The sequence below is a fragment of the Petaurus breviceps genome, unplaced genomic scaffold (genome assembly GCF_028583685.1).
Source record: "Petaurus breviceps papuanus isolate PSGF00001 unplaced genomic scaffold, PetGlider_PUasm1.0 90977, whole genome shotgun sequence".
Lineage (NCBI taxonomy): Eukaryota > Metazoa > Chordata > Mammalia > Diprotodontia > Petauridae > Petaurus > Petaurus breviceps.
The window spans coordinates 31691157-31714878 of record NW_027187391.1 but is presented as its reverse complement, the minus strand read 5'-3'; the positions used below and the strand labels follow the sequence as shown (position 1 = coordinate 31714878).

General features: G+C 35.1%; 2 protein-coding genes across 5 annotated transcripts in view; one reads left to right on the top strand and one right to left on the bottom strand.

Moving 5' to 3' along the window:
* The window catches only part of CEP85L (centrosomal protein 85 like), a 266510-nt gene that overhangs the window by 77477 nt on the left and 165311 nt on the right, over nucleotides 1-23722 (bottom strand). For all 4 annotated transcript variants that reach the window (XM_069076970.1, XM_069076968.1, XM_069076967.1 and 1 more), the window contains exon 3: nucleotides 20345-21126. In XM_069076970.1, the coding sequence (XP_068933071.1) occupies nucleotides 20345-21052 (708 nt within the window). In that variant the 5' untranslated portion in view covers nucleotides 21053-21126. The remainder of the gene's footprint in view (nucleotides 1-20344; nucleotides 21127-23722) is intronic.
* PLN (phospholamban) lies at nucleotides 341-16244 on the top strand. Its single transcript, XM_069076966.1, has 2 exons — nucleotides 341-498; nucleotides 13505-16244. The coding sequence occupies exon 2, from the start codon at nucleotides 13623-13625 to the stop codon at nucleotides 13779-13781; it is 159 nt and encodes a 52-aa protein (XP_068933067.1). The 5' UTR covers nucleotides 341-498; nucleotides 13505-13622; the 3' UTR covers nucleotides 13782-16244.

The window sequence follows — 23722 nt, the reverse complement described above, 5'->3', positions numbered from 1 at the left end:
AATAAATCATTTACTACTTGAAATTTTATTATATACAAACATTATAATATACAAAAAAATATCTCTAAGCCCAAGGGTGGAAAATTCCTTAAAATCATTCTGAACAAAAACAAAACAAAATTATCGAGAGCAAATAAGGCACTCTCTTTTATCCAAGAACCAGTCTTATAGCTGACCATTTGTTGTTTTTTTTCCCAGTAAGTAAAATATCAAATGCTGATGACCTTTACATTGCTAAAGTAATATTAATCACCATCCCAGTAAGTCTGGTTGGATAATCTCAGTGTGGGGGTATATGATAACCAATCACAACCTCTCAATTACTATATAACATCATGGATCCTCCCCCTGAAACTTCTGAGTTTTTTCTTTCTCCACCCACTTCAACTGTTTCCACAAATGTGGTGACTCTCAAAAAAAGTTGCCAGCAAAACACTAGGACTTCAGACAACTGAGAGCACACTGCACTATATGTTCATAATTATCTGAGCAGCCACGGTAAGAGACTTAATTTTTTTACTATCTTTGATAACTCTTTAATTCACTACTCAGATTTTAGTCTTTTTTACATATGCTGAAACAAACCATGATGGTGTTTTTGAATGATTTGTGCACTTTGATCATTTTAGTTCTGAGTCAGCCAACACCACGTAAAAATCTAATTTAAAAGTTTAACTTCTAAATAAAAACACTTCTCCCAGAACACATTAATATGTACACCTCAGAAAAAAAAATTTTTTCCATCTTTGAGAGGCAGTAAGTCCTTTAAATACACACACACACACACTTGAAGGTCAAAAAAATCTACACGACTAATATATCTAGCATAAATTCATTTTCATAAATATCAGATATGAAATTATATTAATTTTAGCATCTTTCATAATACTGCTATTATATGCCTCCTCCTCCCACCTCATACTGATTAATTTTAACTGAAAAATTAAGTTAAGAGGTAGCACAAGGATAAGATTTTTACTTGGATCTTATAAAACTGCAAACATCTTTGTAACTGTACAACAAAAAAGATTTATTTGGTTTTTTTCAGTGAGTTACAACTCTCTATACTGAAATTAACTAACTGAAGAATGTATAAGCCATAAACTGTTTTTAAAAAATATTTCAAGGCTTGTTTTTTTTCTCCTCAAAAGAAATTTTTTTAAAAGAAGCACTTATATATGACCTAACACCAAAAATTGATATAAATATTAAAAGTCATAATTAAAAATAATAATCTAAACTGAATATCAAGCATTAAAAGCTACTTGGTGATCCTCAAAATTATTTATCAAACATAGAGCAAAATAGTCTTTCCTAATTAGATAACCACTTGGCTTTAATAATATAGGGTACTTTCTGTTAGAATGAAAATTCTGAGCTGCTTCATTTGACTTTGCATGTGATTTAATATATTTCTGCCAACAAGCTTTTCCTCTTATATGGTTTTAACACATATTTTTACCTACATGCCCAAGGATTTTATTTGAAGCTTTAAGCATCACTGTGGGGAGGGGAAGCCTTCATTTTCTCTTGAACGGGGGTTCTTAATTTTTTTTGTGTCATGGAACTTATTAACAATCTGTAGAGGCCTATGGATTCCTCAGAATAATGTTCTTAAATGTGCAAAAATAAAATATAAAGGACTATAAAAGGAGACCAGTTATTTTGAAATAAATTTATCAAAATATTAAAAATCAGGTTTCACAGGCCCCAGATTCATAGCCCCTGCTTTAGAAAAAGAGCACAAATTCCATCTAAAAGTCCCTTTTAGTTTTTTTTCCCCTCTGATAGTTTACTTGAGTTTGTAGAGCTGCCTGTGCAATTAAGAAAATTTTAGCAAGCACTATGGACCATAATCTTTAAGCTTGGAGTCAAATGACCTGGGTTTAAATTATTACTCTGCTACTTACTTGTATACAATAGCAAGCCACTTAACTTCCAAGACTCAGTTTCCTCATCTCCAAACTGAAAGTTGTCAGACCCCTTCTAGCTCTAAAATGATGATCTAATGTGTCACTTATTCACATAATGATGAAGCAATTTTTAAGAATATGTTGTTTACTTCTATAAACCACCCTATCAGGTACAATAGTATATATGCATCGGTTTTAGAAATGAGCAGACCAGGTTAAGATTAAATTAAATGCCTTACATTTTAAGTTGGTGAGTTCCCATTAGAATTCAAAGAAATACTCTCTAAAAGATTAACAAAATTTTAAAACTATGTTAAAACAGGGGGTTGGGGAAAATCCTGAATGAATACGCTGCTAAAAATCAATACATCCTATTTTCATAATAGATTTTTATTTATACATACTCAAGCTTAAAAGCAGTCTTTAAATTGAAAACTGAACCTTCTGGCTAAAAGCTGAATTAAGAAATATAAATTAATACCTAGGATGACTACCCTGTATTCTTAGCATTGAAGCCAGTTTTCCATAGGCTGGCTCCTGAGCATAATTCGAGATGTACCAGAAAAACACAAAGAATGATAGAATTTAAGACCTGAAAGAGATCTCAGTTGTCTTAGACCGCCCCCCCTTAATTTTAAAACAATTAAAAGGATAACCAAAAGGGTTAAGTGGCTTGCCCATAAGCTTGTCACATAACTTTTTACTATAAGAACTTAGAAAAAAAAAATCTAACTCTCCTGACTCTGAAGTCAGCACTCCTTCCTGAGATTACTTTGCCCATCCCCACCTGCGCTGTTGACACCTAAAACTACAACAATGTGGAACAAAACTTTTCATTCCACAATAAGATATAAAGCTTAAAATGCAAAATATTCAAGACAGCTGACTTAAATTCACACTAAAGTATAAATAACTAAAAGTTAATTTTTAAGTAAGGTTTCAACTAGAAGATGATAGAAACTAGTTTATGCCCATAGTGCAGGGGTGCATAGTTACCTGAATAAGAAACACAGTAGATGTACCTTGAAAAGAGAGAGAATAAAAGAGGCCTACATTCCAAAAATCATAGTTTCCAAACACAGCAGTTCATGAATATGCCTTGATTCAGCTGAATGCAATTAGTTCAGTTCCACAAACGTTAAGCACTTCTGTGCAAAGTATGCTGCTAAGAGCTAGGGAAGAGAGTTTAATTCCACTATCATAGAGGGCTCTGCATTTTTGTAAGGCTAATGCCCTCCAACTTGATCAGTGTTGGTTTCTCACATGAATTTCCTCTTCCTAACCACTCAGTGAAATGATTAGACAATGATATTTCTATCATCTGACACACAGTAAGTATTCAAGTTCTTTCACTATATTGGCATTTCACTTTCTCACATAGAGTTCCATAAAAATAGAATTTCAACCACGGGGCTGAAAAATACCATAAAATCCAATTATGAAACTAGTTTATCATAGTACAGGTCTCATTATATTCTGAGTCAAATCATGTCCCTTTCGTAGGACAAACTACAAGGAAGCATGACAACATGTGTATAGGTCCAGTCTTTAAGTCAGAAGGGGATTCCTGTCCTTCCTCTAATAAATGCTGTGTGACCATGGAATGTCACCCTCTCTATGCAACAGTTCCCTCCTTTATAAAAACAGGATGTTAATAGCACATACTTCCCAGGGTTGTTGTAAAAATAAAATAAGATTTGTAAAGTGCTTTACAAACCTTAAAGCACTATATAAAAGCTAGCTATTTTATTACTTTTGTTACTGTTTTATTCCCTTGCCATGTCGATATCAAAGGTCCATTGCTACCATTACTGCTGCTGCTTGCCTCATTTTGCTCCCCACCCCCCTCCCATTAAAGTATGCATGGAACTATTATATTTCGGAAAATTATGACATGTTTATTGACTTTAATTACTTTTAAATCTCACTGTTGCTATTTTAAAGGGAGGAGTTAAAGGTCATTTGCTAATTCTTGATGGTAAATACATAAATAACATTTTAAAATTTGGCGTGTTGATGCAGGACACTGTAAAAACAAAAGTAATAAAACCGTGAAATAGAAGGAATTTAATCTCCTAGAATACTGACATCAGTTGGCAACGCTAAAGAGAAACTAGGGTTTTCAATTTGTACTATTTCAATAATGATTTAAAATTCATTTCAAGTGTCTTTAAATTTACACAGAATATTATTTTCTTAACAGACAAAATGTTTAATTTCTAGCACCACAGGATATAGCAATGTAATTTATTTCCTTATATAAGCTAAAACAGTTATTTTGTAAGCTGCCCTTTTTCAATGAACAAATATAAATGTGCACATGATCTCTCAAGACTGGAATGCACTACTCTCTCACTTCCAATTCGGAGCTCCCCTAGCTTCCTTATACTCAGCTCAAATCCAACCATCTGCTGGAGGTCCCTTCCAGACACAAGTACCTTCCATATACTTTGTGTGTGTGTGTGTATGTATGTGTATATATAGTGTGTATCATTTACCTTTCACCCCATCAGAATGTAAATAAGTTCCATGAGGGCAAAGGCAGAGTTTTCACCTTTTTTTTTGGTATCACCAGTTCCTACCTAGCACAGTGCCTCCCACACAGTAAATGCTTAATATGCTCTTGTACACTTGCTGGCTGATCTTAAATAGGCATTCATTGTTCATTTCTCCGGATTCAACAGGGTCAGTTGGAGATGTGGGGCGAGAGACAGGACCAACACCAGAGAGTATGGCAGTCTTGGCTGCTAGGGGTTTTTTGGTCCTTCATGCATTGACAAGTTAAAAAACTGAAGTGACCTCTTTCTTAACCCTCTTCAAGCTAACTTTTCCCCAGTAACCCTTGATTTCACTGTGAGATCTGGTAACGTGAGAATTCTCTGTGCAATTTCTCTACAACTCTTATTGTACCAAATCAATCAATTTTTTGGAAATGTCAACCAGACACATGGTTAACCAGAGGTGATCAGAGGTGCCACAGAGCAGATGTGTTCTTGAAGGAAAAATATAATAAATTAGCTACAGTATCATGGCTAAATCCCCAGGCCATGTCCTTTCTGGCCATGGGCAAAACTAAACCTCTCCTCTCTTCTTTTTCAACAATTATCTGTTTGCAATACAAAAGAATATGTAATAGTTCAAACATTAAAAATTAAGGCTAGACAAAAAGAAAATTTATGCAGTAGTCTGAGGACCTCTAGTGGACATGTATGCTACCATCCGTACTTCAACAGTAAAAAAAAAAAAAAAGTAAGGAATACCTCTTCCTGGTCTCCACATTTAGCTGAGGGAGAAAGATAAAGGGGGAAGGACTAAGGAAAAGGGAGACAGAAAAAAAGGGCAAGGGAAAGAGAGAAAGAGATGTAGAAAGGGAGAGAACAAAAGATCTTAAATCTCAAACAAGGTAAGTTCTACTTCCCTGAATTTAGAAAAGATTTTTCAAATTGATTCATATGAAAAGAAGCAATTAAAGCTCTAATAAGACTGGGGGTAACTAACAAAGAAAATTCTTTTTTCACCTGTTTAAATTGTTAGGAAGACAAAAACACATACAGTAAGGTCAATAGAAAATATTAAACAACAAAACATCAACAAATGGGAGGGAAATGTGTGTAAATGGTGCTTTTCTAACTAATCGACTGGCTAGCTACAATTTAGTCTAGAGGACTCAGTTCCTTTAAAGGGCCTATTCAATTGAGAGTAAAACTTTATGCTTCAAAGGATTTCATTCCCAATGAATGAATAAAAAAAATTAAGCATTTATTATAAGACAAACATTGTGCTAAGACATTGGGATACAGAAAGAGAAAGCTCCAGAGTCCTGCCTGTCAAAGAGCTCACACTCTAATAGAGGGGACAACCCCAGAAACAAGTAAGCTAAAGAAGGGCTGGAGGCAAGGCCCAAAGGTCCTTAGCTTACTCAAGAACCTAAGATGCTGGTGAGGCAGTCTTCAGGGCATTAAAGACATGGCAGGTGGTAAACCTTGATGATCTTTGGAGGCAGCATAAGGATATGTTAAGGCCTAATTACCACCACACAATCACCAGATAGGCAATATTACAGAAATTACAAAAGAACTTTTTGAAGATATGGTTTAGATTCGGATATCTCTAAAATGTTGCTCCTCCATGGAAGTCTTAATTAAGTCTTCAGTAATTTCATATTTAAAAAGATTGAAAATAAAGCTAATCAGCCAAAACTGCCTTCTGGATACAGACAAGAGTAATGATGTAATAGACTGTGGATGACTCTTATGGTAAATTCCCTTAATATCAATTTGCCCAAAAGCACCGGAAGAATAATTGTCTATGAAGTTGTTAGTAATCAAAAAGATTATTTTATCCCAAAATTATCCAAAAACTATTATCTATATTCCTTTCTCTAAATTGACTCAATTTGTAAAATAGGCATACTAGCAAAATACAATCTTTAAGCCCAGATTTGTTAACAATAGAAATATCCAGGCTGAAATAAAAAGGAAGTTTCATAAACTACAGCTGTTCAGTCAGGGGAATCCTTTGACGAGAAATTCTGTTTAATTTTGAGATAAATATAGAGAATGGTAAATGGCCAGGAAAAATGAAAACCTAGCAAGCTGTACAAATTCTAAGTGCAAAAAAGGAAAAGTGAAATTATAAAAAGGACTACAAAGTAGAGCAGAAATAATACATTTGGTATAACTCCAATGCATAACTAGTTGCAGAACTAGTTACCATCCTTCTGAACAAAAAAATTTTATCTATAATCTATTAGTATTTTTCCCAAGAGTTCCCATAGGGCCTGGTGGCAGCATTCAAGCAGAGGCTGAACAGTTAACTGCTGAGCAAGTTATGTAGGGGATTCTTATAACTGTTTGCATTTAAGTAGATGAACTATGAGAGTCTTTTCCACTCCTGCGACATGGAGAATGCTGCCATTTCATAATGTAAGTAAATAGAATTCTCTTTTCAAGTAAATTTATTTATAACACCCCTCCTGCCCTCAACTGTGGGATTTTGCTAGGACGGAGTTATCCTGATTAGTGGGATTAGTGAGTGAAAACTCACCTAAACACATCATCTAATAGTCCCAAGACTATTCCTTATATCCTGTCCAATCATCCACAGAAAGTAGGATCTACCCAGCAGTCATAACCCACATCTCATCTCCACTTCTTGCTCTTAAAATAATGAAATCAGTCTTACAATTGCTACTGTAAAGGCATGATAATCTACTGCTCTACAGTTTTCATTCATAATCCACATGTGCATAGACCAAAACACCCTTCCCTGTATACCACTTCCCATGTGTTTTATCCCTCTATTACCGCTTCTCAGCATATTATATTAGTATGCTGTAATTTCTCCCGTGCCCAACCACATCGGACACATCCACGTTTCCCAGCTCCCACCCTCAGCTGTAGTCTTCTGCTTGCTCCTCCAAGCCTGGAATGGCAAAGAGCATAATACCTCTATGCTGTGTAAGAGGAAAAACTGCCTGCTCTCCTGGGAAAATCCTGCAGAATTAAAGAAAAAAGAAGGAACTCGGGTATGGTAATAGAGGGGGAAGCCAGGGTAACGGATAAGGAGCCTAAATTCCCAGGCATCCTTCTTAGTTACCAACTTAAACATTCAATGTGCCTCAATTCTTTCAGCAAAGAATACTGAGTCATGAGGAAAAAAAAAGTTTGCAAACACAGCCCTATTAAAATATAATTTCCTTGAGGAACTGGCACATAATAGACAGAATACATATTTAAAATAATTTCTGTGAAGCAAAAGTTTTTCTGTATTTTCAAACTTAAGTCTACAGAAAGTAGTAAATCAATTGGTTTTAAGTTTCATTTCCTCTTCCTTCCCATTTATACTTTCTATTAATAAACAAAATGGTTAGAGAACAACTAGCAAAAGAAACTAAGTTAAAGAGTCTTAGAAAATCCATATTAGGAAGTAATGATTAACTGTACTGCCTTTAGAAAATTTATGTACTCCTAGAATAAAGAAGTATTTTTATGTAAAATTGCTACCTACTGATTAGATTTCAAAAGATTATTCCACAATAAAAGTGTTCAGATTCTAAATGCCAAGATCACAAATACTTTTAATTCTCTGTTTTTCATATACCTAAATAACACAAATCCACATTCAAAAAATAGATATTATGGAAGTAGAATGGTATGTGAGATGACAAAGTCAAAATCTAAAATATAGTCCCACAACTGATTATCCCAAGAGTTTAATTTTTAAATAGCAGGCAAAACATGAGTTTTTATCTCCTCTGCTAGACTCCATCAAACATCACTTATGGCTACTAACAGGCTCAATTGTGGGAGATAATGAAAAGGTATTCAACTCACAGCCAGCTTGGCTGTTTGTGAAAAGAAAAACAAATATAACCTGTCAACCATGCCAAAAAATTAGATATAATGTAATATAGGTCATAAAGAACTTTCAAAAACAGGGGTCATGTTAATCTCATAATTTTACAGAGAGAGAGAGAGAGAGCACCCTACCTCTAGATAAAAATCTGAATTTCAGTAGTTAATATGTGGTTACTACTATGTTCTCAGTAACCTATTGCAGTTGTCACTGATCACAATCTGGAATTTGCCAGCATAAATATACAACAGGTTCAGTTAATTGGCTACATACTAACCAATAGTTAAATATTTAAGTCATACATGTTTTTAACTCAATCATATTTATAAAACCTATTTTAAAATTATTTCAGAAATATGAACATGAGACAAAAAGATCATAGGGAAGAAGACTCATCTTGCCTTTGGTCCCTTAATGCCAATCTGCTGCTTCTAGGCCCAACCTCATCCTTTCTCAATGAACCTGGACAATTAATGAGATCAAACTTTTTTTTTGCCTTTTTGGAAGGCAACCGGGGTTAAGTAACTTGCCCAACGTTACATGGCTAGTTTTTTTGTGTAGGTGTTAATGTCTGAGGCCAGAACCAAACTCGGGTCCTCTTGACTCTGGGGCTAGCACTTTACTCACTGCGCCACCTAGGCCCCTCCCCACCTTGGGGGGGGGGGGGGGGGAGAATTGGAGTTAAGTAACTTGCCCAAGGTTACAAGGATAGTTTTGTGTGTGTGTGTGGTGAGATCAAACTTTTAAGACACATTCTCCTTAGCTCTAAAATTTTGTGACTTTAAGACACATTCTTAATATTAATATAATAACTGGTCAATTATACTTTCTTAAAAGACTTGTGAGTATATTGAGAAGCAGCAGTGTATACAGACAGGATAAAGAACTGGCCTCTGAGCCAGAAAGGTATGAGTTCAAGTCCCTCTAACATATATTCACTATGTGACCCTGGGCAAGTTACTTACTCTATCAGGGTTCGAAGACATTTCCCTAAGACTAAAGATTACAGAAAAGGTGTAAACAAATTAGTAAGGTAAATTCCTCAGAGAGCTCTGCATATATACCAAAGAAATCACAAGGCCAATCTCTTAGCTCTATGTAAAAAAAATAATAATTCCTTATTCAATTCTATACAACAACAAAAGTTTTTACCAAGACTTTTGTACTTGTTTTCTTTAAAGTTGCTAATTTCCTTCTTGTTCCACATCATCTTGCTCTATATTTTCTAACCTATTTATGCCTGGTACAATTTTTGTTGTTGCTGCCAGTTCAGTCGTAATCAGTGCTGTCTAACTCTCCATGACATGACTCGGGGTTTTCTTGGCAAAGGTACTGGACTGGTTTGCCATTTCCTTCTTCAGCTCATTCTTCACAGTTGAGGAACTGAGGTAAACAAGGTTGAGTGACTTGCCCCAGGTCACATAGCTTTAAGGTGTCTGAAAACAGATTTGAACTCAGGAAGATTAGCCTTCCTGACTTCAGGGCTGGAGCTCTATCCACTATATTATCAAACTGACACTGCCTAATTATGTGCTGCTCATTCTACTCTATACCCTACACAGTGGAGAGAGCACTGGCTATGGAGTCAGACAACCAGCATTCAAAATCCTATGTCTGACATCACATCTATACTCTGTGACCTGGGCAAGTCAAGCAAGCTTCCAGGGCCTCATTTTTCTCATTTGTAAACTAAGAACATTGGCCTATGTGGCCTCTGAGGTCTCTTCTAGCTCCAGTTCTGATTCTATAAACCTCACACCCTGCCTTTACCACCTTATTTTTCTCTGTCCAACCGTTGACATAAATAATCATCGGTGAGTTTTATTTCAAGTAGATCACTCTACTAACACTTTGACCTGTTGAGTCACCAAGCTCTTCAAACTGCCATGACCTTTACCCTCCACATAAACATCATCATCTTGGCTAGCATTCATATAGTGATTTATGGTTTGCAAGATATTATTACAAGTATTGTCTCATTTCATCCTTACAACAACCCTGGAAGAAAGGTTCTTTATTATCCCCATTTGCCATATAAGAGGTTAGATGACTTGTCCAGGGTCATACAGCAGGGAAATGTCTAAGACTGACTCTGAACTCAGGGCTTCCTGACTTGAGACCCAGTAATCTGCCACTTAGCTCCTGCTATCTAGGATAGCAAAAGAGTTGGTCACACAGACCTCACGATCACCCCAAACTGCTTCTACTTCTAAGGTTCTGAACTATAAAATTCTCTTATTTAATCATAATTCTCTGTCATTCCACTGCCTCATTCCTTCCTGAACTTGCTTTTGTCACTCATGACAGTTTTACTCTCCAATCTTGTTCTTCTAGTCTACCATCTCTGTTCTGATTTCACTTCATCATCTAGGAATGAATCTCTTCCCTTTTATCAATTCAATAATATACAGACCTGGGTAGCTACCTCACCTATACTCCCCAGTTACTACTGCAAAGAAGTGAAACTGAGCTGACAGGATGCCTACAAATGTTTCTCTGTCAAAGCTTAATCAGGCCCTCCCAGATACACTCAATCTTTATTTGTAATCTTTTATTTGACTGATTCTGTCAGACTCCCATAATGACTCATCTAAAAAGTCTCTTTCCCCAAGCCCTCAACTTCACTCTTAATACCTCCTCTCTTAACAGATGACTACCTTCTACATAGGGCATCAAAAGAATCCATTAGCCACTTTTTCTACACTTCAAAACCTTTCTATGATGAACTGAGTCAAATTTATAGAAATACAAGTCATTCCCCGATGATCAAAGGACATGAACAGGCAGTTTTCAGACAAAGAAATCTATAATATGAAAGTAATCTATAATATGAAAAAATGTTCTAAATCACTATTGATCAGAGAAATCCAAATTAAAACAACTCTGATGTACCACCTATCAGAGTGGCTAAAATGACAGCAAAGGAAAATGTTGGATGTTGGAAAAGTGGGATATTTACGCCTTGTTGGTGGAGTTGTGAACTATCCAACAATTCTGGAGGGCAATTTGGAACTATAGACCCACATAAAACTGTGCACACCCTTCAGTCCAAGAATACCACTGCTAGCTCTACAATCCCAAAGACACACAAAAAGGGAAAAGGAACTATTTGAACCAAAATATTTATAGCACCTCTTTTTATGATGGCTGAGAATTGGAAATTAAAGGAATACCCATCAATTGGGAAATGGTTAAACAAGCTGTGGTATATGATTATAATGGAATATTATTGTGCTTTAAGAAATGACAAGCAGGATGATTTCAGAAAAACCTGCCAAGACTTAACATAAACTGATGCATACGGAAGTTAACAGAACCGGAACGTTGTACACAGTAACAGAAATAGTTCCATAAAAAACAATGACTTAGCTATAAATAACTTTGCTATTCTCAGCAACACAATGATCCAAGACAATCCCAAAGGACTAATGAAGCATACTCTGTCTCTAGAGAAAGAACTGATATTGACTACAAACTGAAGCATGCTATTTTTCACTTTCTTTCCTTTTTTCTTGTGTCTTTTTGTATAAAATGACTAATATTGAAATGTTTTACATAATTGCACATGGATAACCTATATTATCTGATTGCTCACAGTCTCAGGGACAAGGGAGAGGAGAAATTAAGAAAGGGACAAAATTTGGAACTCAAAACTTTAAATGAAAAAGTTAAAAAAAAATTTTTAAGCCTTTCTATGGCTTCATCTATCACCTCCTTTCCTACAGTCTCAGAGGATGAGATGGCCCTTTTCTTGGCAAGAGTAACTACCAGATATATTCTTTGATGTAGTATCCTTCTTCACGTTATCACTCTATCAATTAATCCTTCTCTCACATCTTCAATTTCTATTTCCATCCCTCTGACTTATAAACATGAGAGGTCTCATCAACATAACAAAAAATCTTTCCTAGACCTTACTGTGCCAGCTCAAGCTTTCTCTTCCCCCCTCACTGATAAATATTTAGAAAATGTAGTCCACAATGCTTCCATTTAATCATAGATCACTCACTCCTTAATGTCCTCTAAAACTTGGTTTGTCTCTACCCCTTTAATAAAGCGTCTCTTTCCTAAGTTAGTAATTATGCCTTAAATTAGCAGATCCAATGGCCTTTTATCAATTCTTATTCTCCTAGATTTTTGACAGTTTACCCTATCTTTTTGATATCTTCTTTTTCCCCTTATCTTTACCCTACTGATCTCCTATTCTCCTGTGTACCGTACATTTTCTTCACTGGTTCATCCTCTTCTCACATGCATATTCAATCCAAGTGTAGTTGTCCCTGAAAGCTCTGTTCTTAGAATCTTCTTTATATATGGCCTCTCCTTTAATATTATCCGCTCCCTTGTCTTTGATTATCACTTTCTATGTAGATAACATTATATATAGAAAGATCTATTCAGAGTTCCAATTGCAAATGCTAGAAACATTCTGCTTTCCTGCCCCCAAAAGCTCCAAAGTACAGGGAGGGTGAGCCAACTCAACCTTACCTTACTCTGAACACCAAGGTTTTAAAATGGGGAAGAGCCTAAAAGGATAGGAGGAAACAGAAGTTGAAGGGAGGAGAATGGCAGAACTTACTCAAAAGCTATAATGTACTTATGACACCAACTTGTAAGTGAGAAACTGCCTATAAGAGAAAACAATTCAAGTACCTAACAAAGCTAGTAAAATGTTTTTTGTACTGGTAAAACTGTAGCATTAAATTGTACAACTTATTAGAACTTAACTGTTTAATAGCATCTAGGAATATTTGACCATTAAAAAAAAACTGAGTGTATCTTGCCAATTAACATTTTCCAATTCAGACATTTTATTTGAGACAACTTCAACATCCATGGCATTGATTTCTATTGCAAACATTTATCTTAACAAGAGAAAAAGTCTTCTTCGGGCTACTAAAGTACCAATTGCTTAGTAAATCACCCTTCTCAGTGGTAAAGTACCATATATTGGTGAAACATAAAAAATTTTGCACACTGGGTCAGTCCAGTGTTTCACATTTTGGCTTCACAGACACTTGAGAGATCTAGGAAACATAACATTAATAACATCCCAAATGTTTGCCACAGCAGACTCAATCATGATACTTGGGCTTCATTTTATGTAGTAGTAAAACAGTATTGTAAATAAAAATATCAATCCATATTAAAGTAAGATGAGAGTAAAACTTAAAGAATAAACTCTCCTCAAAGACCATTTATATATGTTTTCAACATTTTTCTTCTTTTATTAGGTCCAGATTCTATATTCAAAAAGAAGATCAAATATTCATAGACCAACATCTGTATAGATATTTTAAAAATCTGAACAAACAGAAACTACAAACAACTACTCTTTGCCTTCCTGGTGTCATGGAGAAAGTCCAGTACCTCACCCGCTCTGCCATAAGAAGAGCTTCAACTATTGAAATGCCTCAACAAGCACGTCAAAATCTCCAGGAACTCTTTATAAATTTCTGTCTCATATTAATATGTCTCTTGCTTATATGCATCATTGTGATGCTTCTCTGAAGTTCTGATACTACTTCCAAATCCCCTATTCATCAGTGTAGATATAAAACCTGTCATGCGACAAGGAGAAGAAACTGAAACTGTACAAGCAACCATTTTCTGGGTGTAAGAAATATCCCCATGGAAAGGCTGTAAGAGATCAGCTGATATATTCACCTGCTGGATCCATCAAATTTGGAAAACATTTCCTTCAAAAAAAGATACTTACAAAAGCAATAGTATAATTATGCATGATGTAACTTTATTTACTTATTGGGCACTACTTATAAAAAGGGCTTTGTTTTCTAATTTATACTATTGGTCAAATCCACTTTATATTCAAACCAACTATTTCACTGTTGGGGGGATCTCGAATTTACATTTTACTGTTATATTCATCAGATATTAGATTTTTTCAGTGCTTTGAAAACAATTAACAAAGTAGCAATTCAAAATAATGCTTCACCATTTAAAACTGGAGAAGAGCTTCTTATAATAACTTAAACTTTAGAATACTCATAAAATTGTAGGTATACCTTCATTTTGTTATTGCTTAGAATCAACAAAAGAAAAAATTTTAATAAATTATGTTAAAAGCAAACTAGATTTTATTCTACACTATACTTCACCCCTATTTAAAGAAAGAGTACAAGAAAAGACTAAAAAAAAAAGACTTTTAAAGAAAGACTGTAAAGTCCTAAACTTACCTTATATTTAAAAGTTTTCTATTACTTGCAGCTCCAATTAATTCAACACAACTATGCCTTAAGAAATGAGTAATTCATATTTTTAGGTCAATTGAATCTATTCTTCTTCCTAGGGTGTTATTCTGGTAGATAAGGGGGAACAAGTCAGTCAATACACTAGACAGAGCGATTAGCCTTGACAAAGGAGATGTTCTTCAAGGTACTTCTGCCAAAGTCTACAACTGAGACAGAGGTTTGTTGAGTACCACATACATCACATGTACAAGAAAAAAAAAAAGATGTCATGTGTATTAATATAAATTATCCCCGATTTTAAAAAATGCAAGATTAGCTATTTTATGTCACATACACTTATTATACTAAACTTCTATAGAATATTAACATTCCACCCCATATACTTCTTAAGGTGGGATATATTATTAGCAGTTCATAACTAAGAGATTTTCATTAAGCTCCTCTTTAACATAAAACTGAATTCAGTTTCTACAATAACATTTAAGTCAGAGGTGGACAAGGTATAGGTATTTTTAATTTGTGCTTTTGGTTGAAAAGGATTTTTCTTTAATATTTAAGAAAATTAAGTTCTTTAAACCATTATAAATTATCACTAAATTCTATGCCTTGTACATTAATATTTTAAAATTTTTAAACTGGGATTTTATATTAGTGCAAAACAAAGTTGTTGTTTTTTTAAATTCCCATACCTTTGAGGAATACTAATAAACCAGGTATTTTTTGTGGTTTCAAAATAGGTCAACTTCTAAATAATTAGTTTCCATCCAAAACATGATAAGTTTTATTATAGGTGCTGAACTCCTATAAAAAGTTTTGACAATATTTTTCCTGTGGGAAAACTGCTTGATGAATCATAAAATCCAAAGGAAATAAGAGGTTCTTGGATTTTTATAGAAAATGTATAGAGTAAGCATAGGAAATAATAACAGCATTTGGAAAAATTTACATTAAGCAGTGAACCAGAAAGTAATCATGTAGTGACATCGGTTGTTATAGTCAAATACTGAGCATGAAGTAAGGAGGCTTGAGTTCCAGTCTCCTTTCAACTAATATGCTCATTAGCTATGTGACCTCAGAATGAAGACATTAACTATTTTAAATTATCTTGGAGAATATAGGTTAATAGTTCAGTGATGATTAAGGGTTATGAACAGGCTAACGTGATCCTGTAAATAAAGTGTAAACTCTAAAATGTTAAGCTGTTTTCCTCCCAACTGATTTGTTCACTGCGGTGATATTAAGGGTTGTTTTGTTTGTTTGTTTTCGATATTTGAGAAGAATTCATTATAGTTTCTTTCTCTTAAAGAAAGCTCTCCTTTTATTTCCCCTCATGAATATAAAATGAACCTCTACTGTCAAGAACCATAGAATATTATGCCTTCTACATAGAAATGAATTCATTCAAATGAAACTCTTAAGATCTTATATACAATGATTCAATGATAAACTATGTATGGGAAAATAAGAAACCTGTTGTATTAAAAATAACATAACAAATGTATAACTACAATATGATTCGAGAAAATTCTAACATTACAGTCTGATTAAAAATTTTTAAAGAATTAACTATATTTAAAGACTATTTTGTATTATTGTTTATATTGTGGTTGGTTAAAAGTATATCTGATAGCTAAATATTATGTTTAATACAAATAGTCACAATCACCTATATAAAAAAAGAATGTTTTTAAATTTAATTACATTGTTTCTACAGTGTGTTCATTTTAATATGACAATAAAACAATCTAAAATACTGAAGGTAGATCTGGTTTTGGCGGGTTGTTTTAAATACTGTATAAAAGCAGCAACAAGATTACAGAGTCAAGCCTATTGTCACAAGGGGGCAGACTTCTATAAAATAAAGAATGTTTTCCCCTAATAACTGTACCTGAACTTGTGCTACTAAATAAACATTCATTAATGTAAACCAAGGGTATACATCTCCATTACCAAAACACTGTAGTTTCACCTGCATAAAAATTAGGCAACAAGCTCATGTAGACTTCAGAAGTTAACCAACATATAAAAACCTGAAATAAATGTGATACAGAGAATGGTCTGTATTGAGCCAGGGAGCAAAGTATAAACAAAAGAAATCTTCCCCCCCTCACTGGCAATAGAAAAATAAATTAAAATCTGAGTTATATGCAAGAATCACCTATATATTCACACACAAAATGTTTTTGTTTGCATTCTTAGTTTCAGTGGATATATAAACAAAATACGCTAACATAATTACCCAGATAAGATATTTTCACAGTGATCCCCTATCAGCACTCAAATTAGGCCTACCTTGCCTTTAAAAAAAAATAAAAACTTAGGGGCGGCCAGGTGGCGCAGTGAGTAAGAGCACCGGCCCCAGATGACCAGGATGACCTGGGATCGAATCCAGGCTCAGATACTTAGCACCACATCCAGAAATAACTGGCCGTGTACCCTTGAGCAAGTTACTTAACCCCAATGCTTAAAAAAAATTAAATAAAAACTTGTTTATTCTTCCCAACATTGTAGCAATTGTCTATATAACAGAGGAAAATTCCAGGAGAAAAAAAAAAAAACATAAGAAAATAGACATGCAGCCTTAACATAAAAAAAGAATTTTCACTCTTCTCCCTTTTCACAAGGACAAAAGATTACAGTCAAGATTATATTTTTCAGCTCTTAAAGGAATTCTTTGGTCTTAAAGGACTGTTACAGACAAAATGGATGCCAGGAAGGATAGATGGGTGGAACCAATGCTAGTCTTTCAAAAGGGACAAAAGGGGTCCCTCCCTCTTAGAGAGGCAGGAGTTGTAAGGGACAGAATTAATGTGTAAAATACATTCTAGGTAGCACAACAGGCTAAAGGCTGGTAAAGCCTGTTAAAAATACCTTATTAAATGAATGCCAAACTCTACCTCCTTGGAGGGTGAAGGTGACAGTAAGAGTGGGAAGTGTAATGGATTGTAAGGAGTTTGTTGTCACCCAATGCATACTCTAAATATCCATGCAATGAGCTAATTATGAACACAGCAACTGCCTGGTCCCTCTTTGGAATCCCATTTGCTAAGAGTGACCAAAACTGAAACTTGCAAAGAAATCATTACTATCAACATTACTTTTTGGGTATCTAAAAAACCTCTATTTCTTTCTATCAATCTATTTTTGACAAGGTATTTCTTCATTCTATTCTGACAGAAGAGTTGAATGTTAGTAAATCTGGAGTGCCTAACTTTGCCACTGATCAATGTTAAATGTAAGTAATCATACCAAGATAAAGACGCTGCTGCTAATGGCGGCAGATTAGCAACCAGAAGCAAATTACATTTTAAATTTTAAGGTTTTGTTGTTGTTGTTTTACTACCACTCCCTCTCTATCTTAAGTCATATTCAAGCATATTATAAAACGGGTTTGGAGACTAAAGAGCTGATAGAGTGGCACTTATCAAAGTATTCCCTAGCCTTTTCCTAGACACCCTGGAAACAAAAAGTTCAGGTGGCCATTTTATTATCAAGCCCTAGATCTACAGTTCTGATTACAACAAAAGCTGGTACCAACAAAACTGACTTTGTGGAATGCACAGTTGTCAGGGTCACTTGACTCTGCCTTCTTGGGTTAAAAGTAAAATATTCATGAACCAAGTACTTAACTAGGTAGTTATTTCAAAAGACAACAGGACTATAAGATTAAACAGAATATTATCCAAATCACCGTAAAAGGTCAGAGTTTAAAATGACATCTGAGGAAGAATTAAAGATCTTGTAAAAAACAATAACTGAAACTCTATGAAGTTTTTGTTTTTAAAAAATGACAAAATAATTTTAAATGTTCTTTAGGTTAATGGAGAACATAAACCTTGCCCTTTACTGGCAGCAGAGGACACCGATCTTCTATCTAATAAAGTCATTAATTTAAAAAGCTATTGATACAGTAGAGAGGAAAGGGTGCTGAGTTTAGAGTCAAGCACAACTAGCTCATCCCCTGACTTACTATCTAAGACCTTAGTTACTTAAATTATTTTACATGTCAGTGCCCTTTCTCCCACTCAGAACAAAGTACAGAAATGCACACTCTTTCTCCAAAGAAGCAAGGGTCCTTAAAGTACAGCTTTCTGGAAGCAGCAAGTGATAATCTAGGGGAACTACTTCCCAGCCCTCACTTTGCTCTCTGGTGGAATGTGTTGAGCGGACTCTAAAAGTGCCCCCTCTGGTGGATCTCAATTCATCTGCTATATAAATTCTTGCCTTACAGAGTTTTCCAGGAACATATTTTTATGTGTAGAGCAATGAGTAGATATTAAACAACAAATTAACAATTAAACAACAAATATTGAGTGCTCATTCTGTACAATTCAAATGAAGTTCAAATCTGTGCAAGTAAATCTATCAGTGCCTGGGATCTACAACCATATACTGGATACAAGTCAGTTCAACATAGAAATGTTTTCCTGACTATACAACAAAAGAAGCTTACAGTCTTATGAAGGATTAAATATATACTCACAAAATTTTAAAAAAAATTATTTTTGAAGATGGAGAAAATACAAATTACTTGGGGCAGGTAGGGGTGGAAGAATAGGGCAAAGACATTAGCTATAGAAGGCTGCTTCTGAGCTGAGCTTTGAAAGAAGTTAGGGATTTTAAGAAGTGATAATGAGAGAATTGGGGGAGGGGGAAGTTGGATGTAGAGGAGATCCTTAAGTCCAGAGATGGTAGATATTTGGAGAGCAATTCAATTTTTCTTTAATTCAAAGAAAGCATTATAACAATGGTGGAATGATGAACGTACAGAATAGCAAATTATATGGCTAAATGATAAAGTGAGCAAAAGATATTAATACATAGAATAATTCATAAAAAGTAGACTGGAGCTGATTATGGAGGGTTCTAAATAATAGGCTGTGGGGTAGCTAGGTGGTAGAGTGAATAGAGCACTGGCCCTGGAGTCAGGAGGACCTGAGTTCAAATCCAACCTTAGACACTTACTAGCTGTGTGACCTTGGGCAAGTCAAGTGACTTAACCCCAATTGCCCTGCCTTCCCCCCCTCCAAAAAGACCCAGCCCCCACACACAAAAAAAAAAATAGGGTGCAAGTTTGTAATTTTAGTATCATATCAAAATATGGAGCCAAAGATTTTTCAGCAGGTGAACAACACAGACCTGTGCCTATTTTTTCAATTATGTTGAAAACAGATTGGAGAATGGAGAAAGTAGAAGCAGGGACAATCAAGTAAAGGACAACTGCAGAAGTTGAGGACAGAGGTGATGAGAATCTAAATTAGGTATAGCTTGTAAAATGTTGTGGAGGTAGAATCCACAAGACTTGATAACTGGAAGTTTGGAGGACAAATGGAGTTGGGGGGTGGGGTGAAGAGAGGAAAGGGTAATGGGAAAAAAAAACCCACTGGATATGGAGTCAGCAGACCTGGGTTCAAATCAAAACTCAACCATTTATGTCACTTTGGGAAAGTCACTTGGGCTTCAGGAGACCTCATCTATGAAATGAAGGTGCTAGACAAAATAATTTGAGATTTTTTCCACCTATCAAATACCATGATCCAATGAAATAGCCTCCTAAACACCAAAACTTTTAGAAATTATTTCTAAAATGCATTATATATTGTCTTCTCTTTTTATACAAAGAATAATAAATATAACTGTCTCAGGAAATTATAAAGATTGTCATTTAAATATTCTTTAAAAGTTATTTTCTTTAATTCCTATACATTTAACAATTTTATCCGTCAAAAGCTAAGAATAATCACCATACCTAAGGTAAGCAGGGCTGTGGTTAAAAAGGAAAAGTAACAGTTATTAAGGATTCTATTGTTATAACACATAGCATCCACTTGAGGGAAGCAAACACCAGATTTCCAGTCTTACCGGAGTAGGTGGCTCACTCCCTTGTCTGAATTCTTCAAATTGCTGCTGTTGCCAAGGAGCTAAGGTGAAAGCTTCATCAACAGACCTATAATCTGGAGGATTTGCATGTAATTGATCAGTAAGCCACATTTGAGTTCTAACAGAGGGCTGAATAGGAATTCCACCCACAGCCTGCTGGCCTAGCATTAGATATTTTTGTTCATAAGGCTCTGAACTTGTTATAGAGGACTTGCTTTCAGGTAAGGCACTGTATGTCTTGTCTAAGGCATGTCTCCTCTGAGCAGGAGAGATTCCCAAGTCTTCTTTGCTACAGCTCTCAAACTTATATTTACAATCCAGAGTTGAAGACCGTATTTTATTCATTTCTTTGTCTTCTAATCGAAGCATTTCCATACTATCATGTAAGCAGCTGGGACGATTTGCTCTTAGTTGTGCTATTAAAGCCCTGTCTCTCTCTGACTTATCTAAACTACTCCTGGATTCCTCAGATCGAACACTGCCATCTTGACTACAGTTATCTGGGAGATTGAGTTTAGACAAAGATGACCATTTTCGTATAGGTCGTAGGTCCTTCATGTCAAGAGAAGAGTCCAGTTCTCCTCGATTTCTGTTTCCCATTGTCTGTATGAAACCTGTACTCCATTTTGACCCATCAGCTGTCAGTGCTTCTCTGTGTTTGGAAATCGAAGAACTGGAATGAGACGGCATCACATGGGCAGTGGGAATGGTGACCAGTGAACGGCTGGGCTTGAATGATGATGTACCACTTGAAGTAGAATGGTCTGAAAAAAGAAATTTATGATAAAATCAAATATAATAAATCAAATTAAATCCCATTGAAAAAAAATTAAATACTATTGAGAGAAAGAAGTAAAAGTGGTTTGCTTTTCCTAACACAACTTCTTCTTTGTCTCCTATGAGCAAGAGTGATTCTCCTTTAGTGAAGGGTTGAGTTATTTCTTTTTTTTTTAATTCCTTCTATAAAATAGAACTAAGTTAAAATTACTACCAAATGCTATTTGCCAAAACGTACTATAAAGCCACATGTGGGGCCTTGGGCACTTGAAGGCCATATCAACAAAGGTCAAGTTCTAGAATAGCCTGCCAAACAGAACAAGAATGGAACTAGTAACGGATTTCCTAACATCCAGGGACTAGCCTTGATAAAACTTAAGAGAAGCTGATCCTCAAAAGTTTGGCAACCAGGAAAAATTTTGTTTTAACTCAAAGTTATTCACAATGATCATTTACTAAAGGCACAGAAAGGTACCACTGTGCTCAGGGGAAGCAATTACTCCAATGCTATCTTTGATCCCTGAAGAATATTGTTCCATAGTTATACAACTGATGATCTAATATGATGCCATATGCCTAAGGCGCCTCAAAAATACAGTACAGACATGCCAAAACAAATTAAAATAAACATTTCTTGCCTTAGCCACTTTCCTGATTCTTGTCCTCCTATCAGAATTGAGATTTTTTTTTTAAAGTCAGATATACAGGTAGGCCACCTAGAACTATAAAAAATAAGATCAAGGAATAAAAGGAAATTCTGCTCTTTTTTTTTTTTGTCCAGGGGGTCCATAGCAAATTCCCATGATGCTAATTACTTTCTAGCTCCATTGTGCTCTAACAGGGGATACTCTCACCCCTATACTTAGAGAGTACCAATATACTCTCACCCCCATTTTTAAAAATAGATTAAAAGTATTTAATAATAATTTTTAAAGGAAAATTTTCCTGCCAATTCCCAAAGTGTTTTTCTCACCAGATTTCAGTACTATGTGAATGCTAGCTGGACAAGACCCATATTTGCCATGAGAATTAACTCTAGGGGGTTCCAAATTTCAAAGTTTTAAAGAGTAGAATTAAGTAATCTTACATATTTCCTGCCAGGCAGGACTAAAAAGAAAACTTCACAGACAATTAAGAAAATAAGTTTATTCAAAAGATGAACTTCTGAACAATTATACAAATGAAAATTTGTATAATTACCTAAATTTGTATAATAACCTAAATTTACTACTACAAAATGTATTTTAATTATAAAGCATCTTTTTTCCTAAGAACTCACTGTGTTTTGTATAGCATACTCAACAGAGTATCTTTAAAATGGGCAAATAGTACAATTTAACAAAGATGAGAACTGATTACAAGTTACATGACATGCTTAAGAGTCACAGAGAGCCCCCTATCTTTTTAACCTTTACATTAGTGTCCCTGATCATAAAAAAAGAAAAATTACTTCTCATAGGATAGTATAGAGTTTGAGAGAAGTGAGGAAAGGGAAAAAGGAAAAACGAAAGTAAGAAAAGTCCTATACCTAAAGTCTTAAAAGAGGCAAGTTTTCAGTTTTAAAAACACAAGTTCTTCTTTAAAAATAATCAACAAAAAGTTAGGATCAATGAAGAATTGTAAAAAACTGAGAACTAGAACTATGAAAATAGGTTCTCCTCTGATTAAAGCCAGCATTAAGTAATCTAGCTGTACACTATTGATCTACAGAAACGAAGATCAGAAGTCTTCAAGGGATCAAACAGATGGCTAATCACAGCTTCTCAGGGACAAAATACACACAAGCATTGAAATGTGGGTACAAACTACATATAGGGCTGTAATGCGAATGTAAATTTTAAAGATCTTCCCTGCCCGTAGGCTAACGTGCACCTGGAGCCTGGGGTGGGAGGCTTGTTTTTCAGTAGATACTTTTTGATTGGCCAGTGGGTCAATAAGGTTGTTACATTCTCTGAGCCAGGAGAAGGCTATATAAGCCCTGATGTGTAGCTTTGTTTTGGGACTCACTTTGAGAAGTGTTCTGTGATTTGATCTGAATTCTGGGAAGCCGTTGTTGAGAGTCCCCCGGCTTTGAAAAACCCAGAATGTGGAAACCCAGATGTTGACTGGGTATGGATGTAATGGTTGGACAGTTTGGAAATCTGTCTACTTGATGTTTCTGTCTTGATAATTATGCCTGTATACTTTGAGGTTCAGGGTGCTGACCTTTTCTCCTGAACAAGGTAAACGATATATGTCTGACTGATTAAAGTAAGCTTGTTAACCCATTTTGAGTTGCTTTCCTTTAACAAAGCAGATCCAAGAACCTGTGGTAGCTGCAAACCCTGAGGACGCTTGGGGTGCTTGCTGCTACAAGGGCACAGACGGAGATTTAAGGACACGAATTTTTTCTTAAACAGAATTCTACCTAATTAATAACTGCTTTTGTACAGTTATTTGTACACATTAAAGAGGTGCATGACCTATTAGCCTATTTCAGACTCAATTATCTCTTGAATCACAGAATCTCAGACTTGGAAGTGATCAAGTGTTCTCCAGTACAGCATCATGACTAGGAATTCCCTTATAACATACCCTATGGGA

What these genes read in the sequence shown, in the direction of transcription:
- PLN (XM_069076966.1), top strand. Translation starts at nt 13,623, where the DNA reads ATGGAGAAAGTCCAGTACCTCACCCGCTCTGCCATAAGAAGAGCTTCA.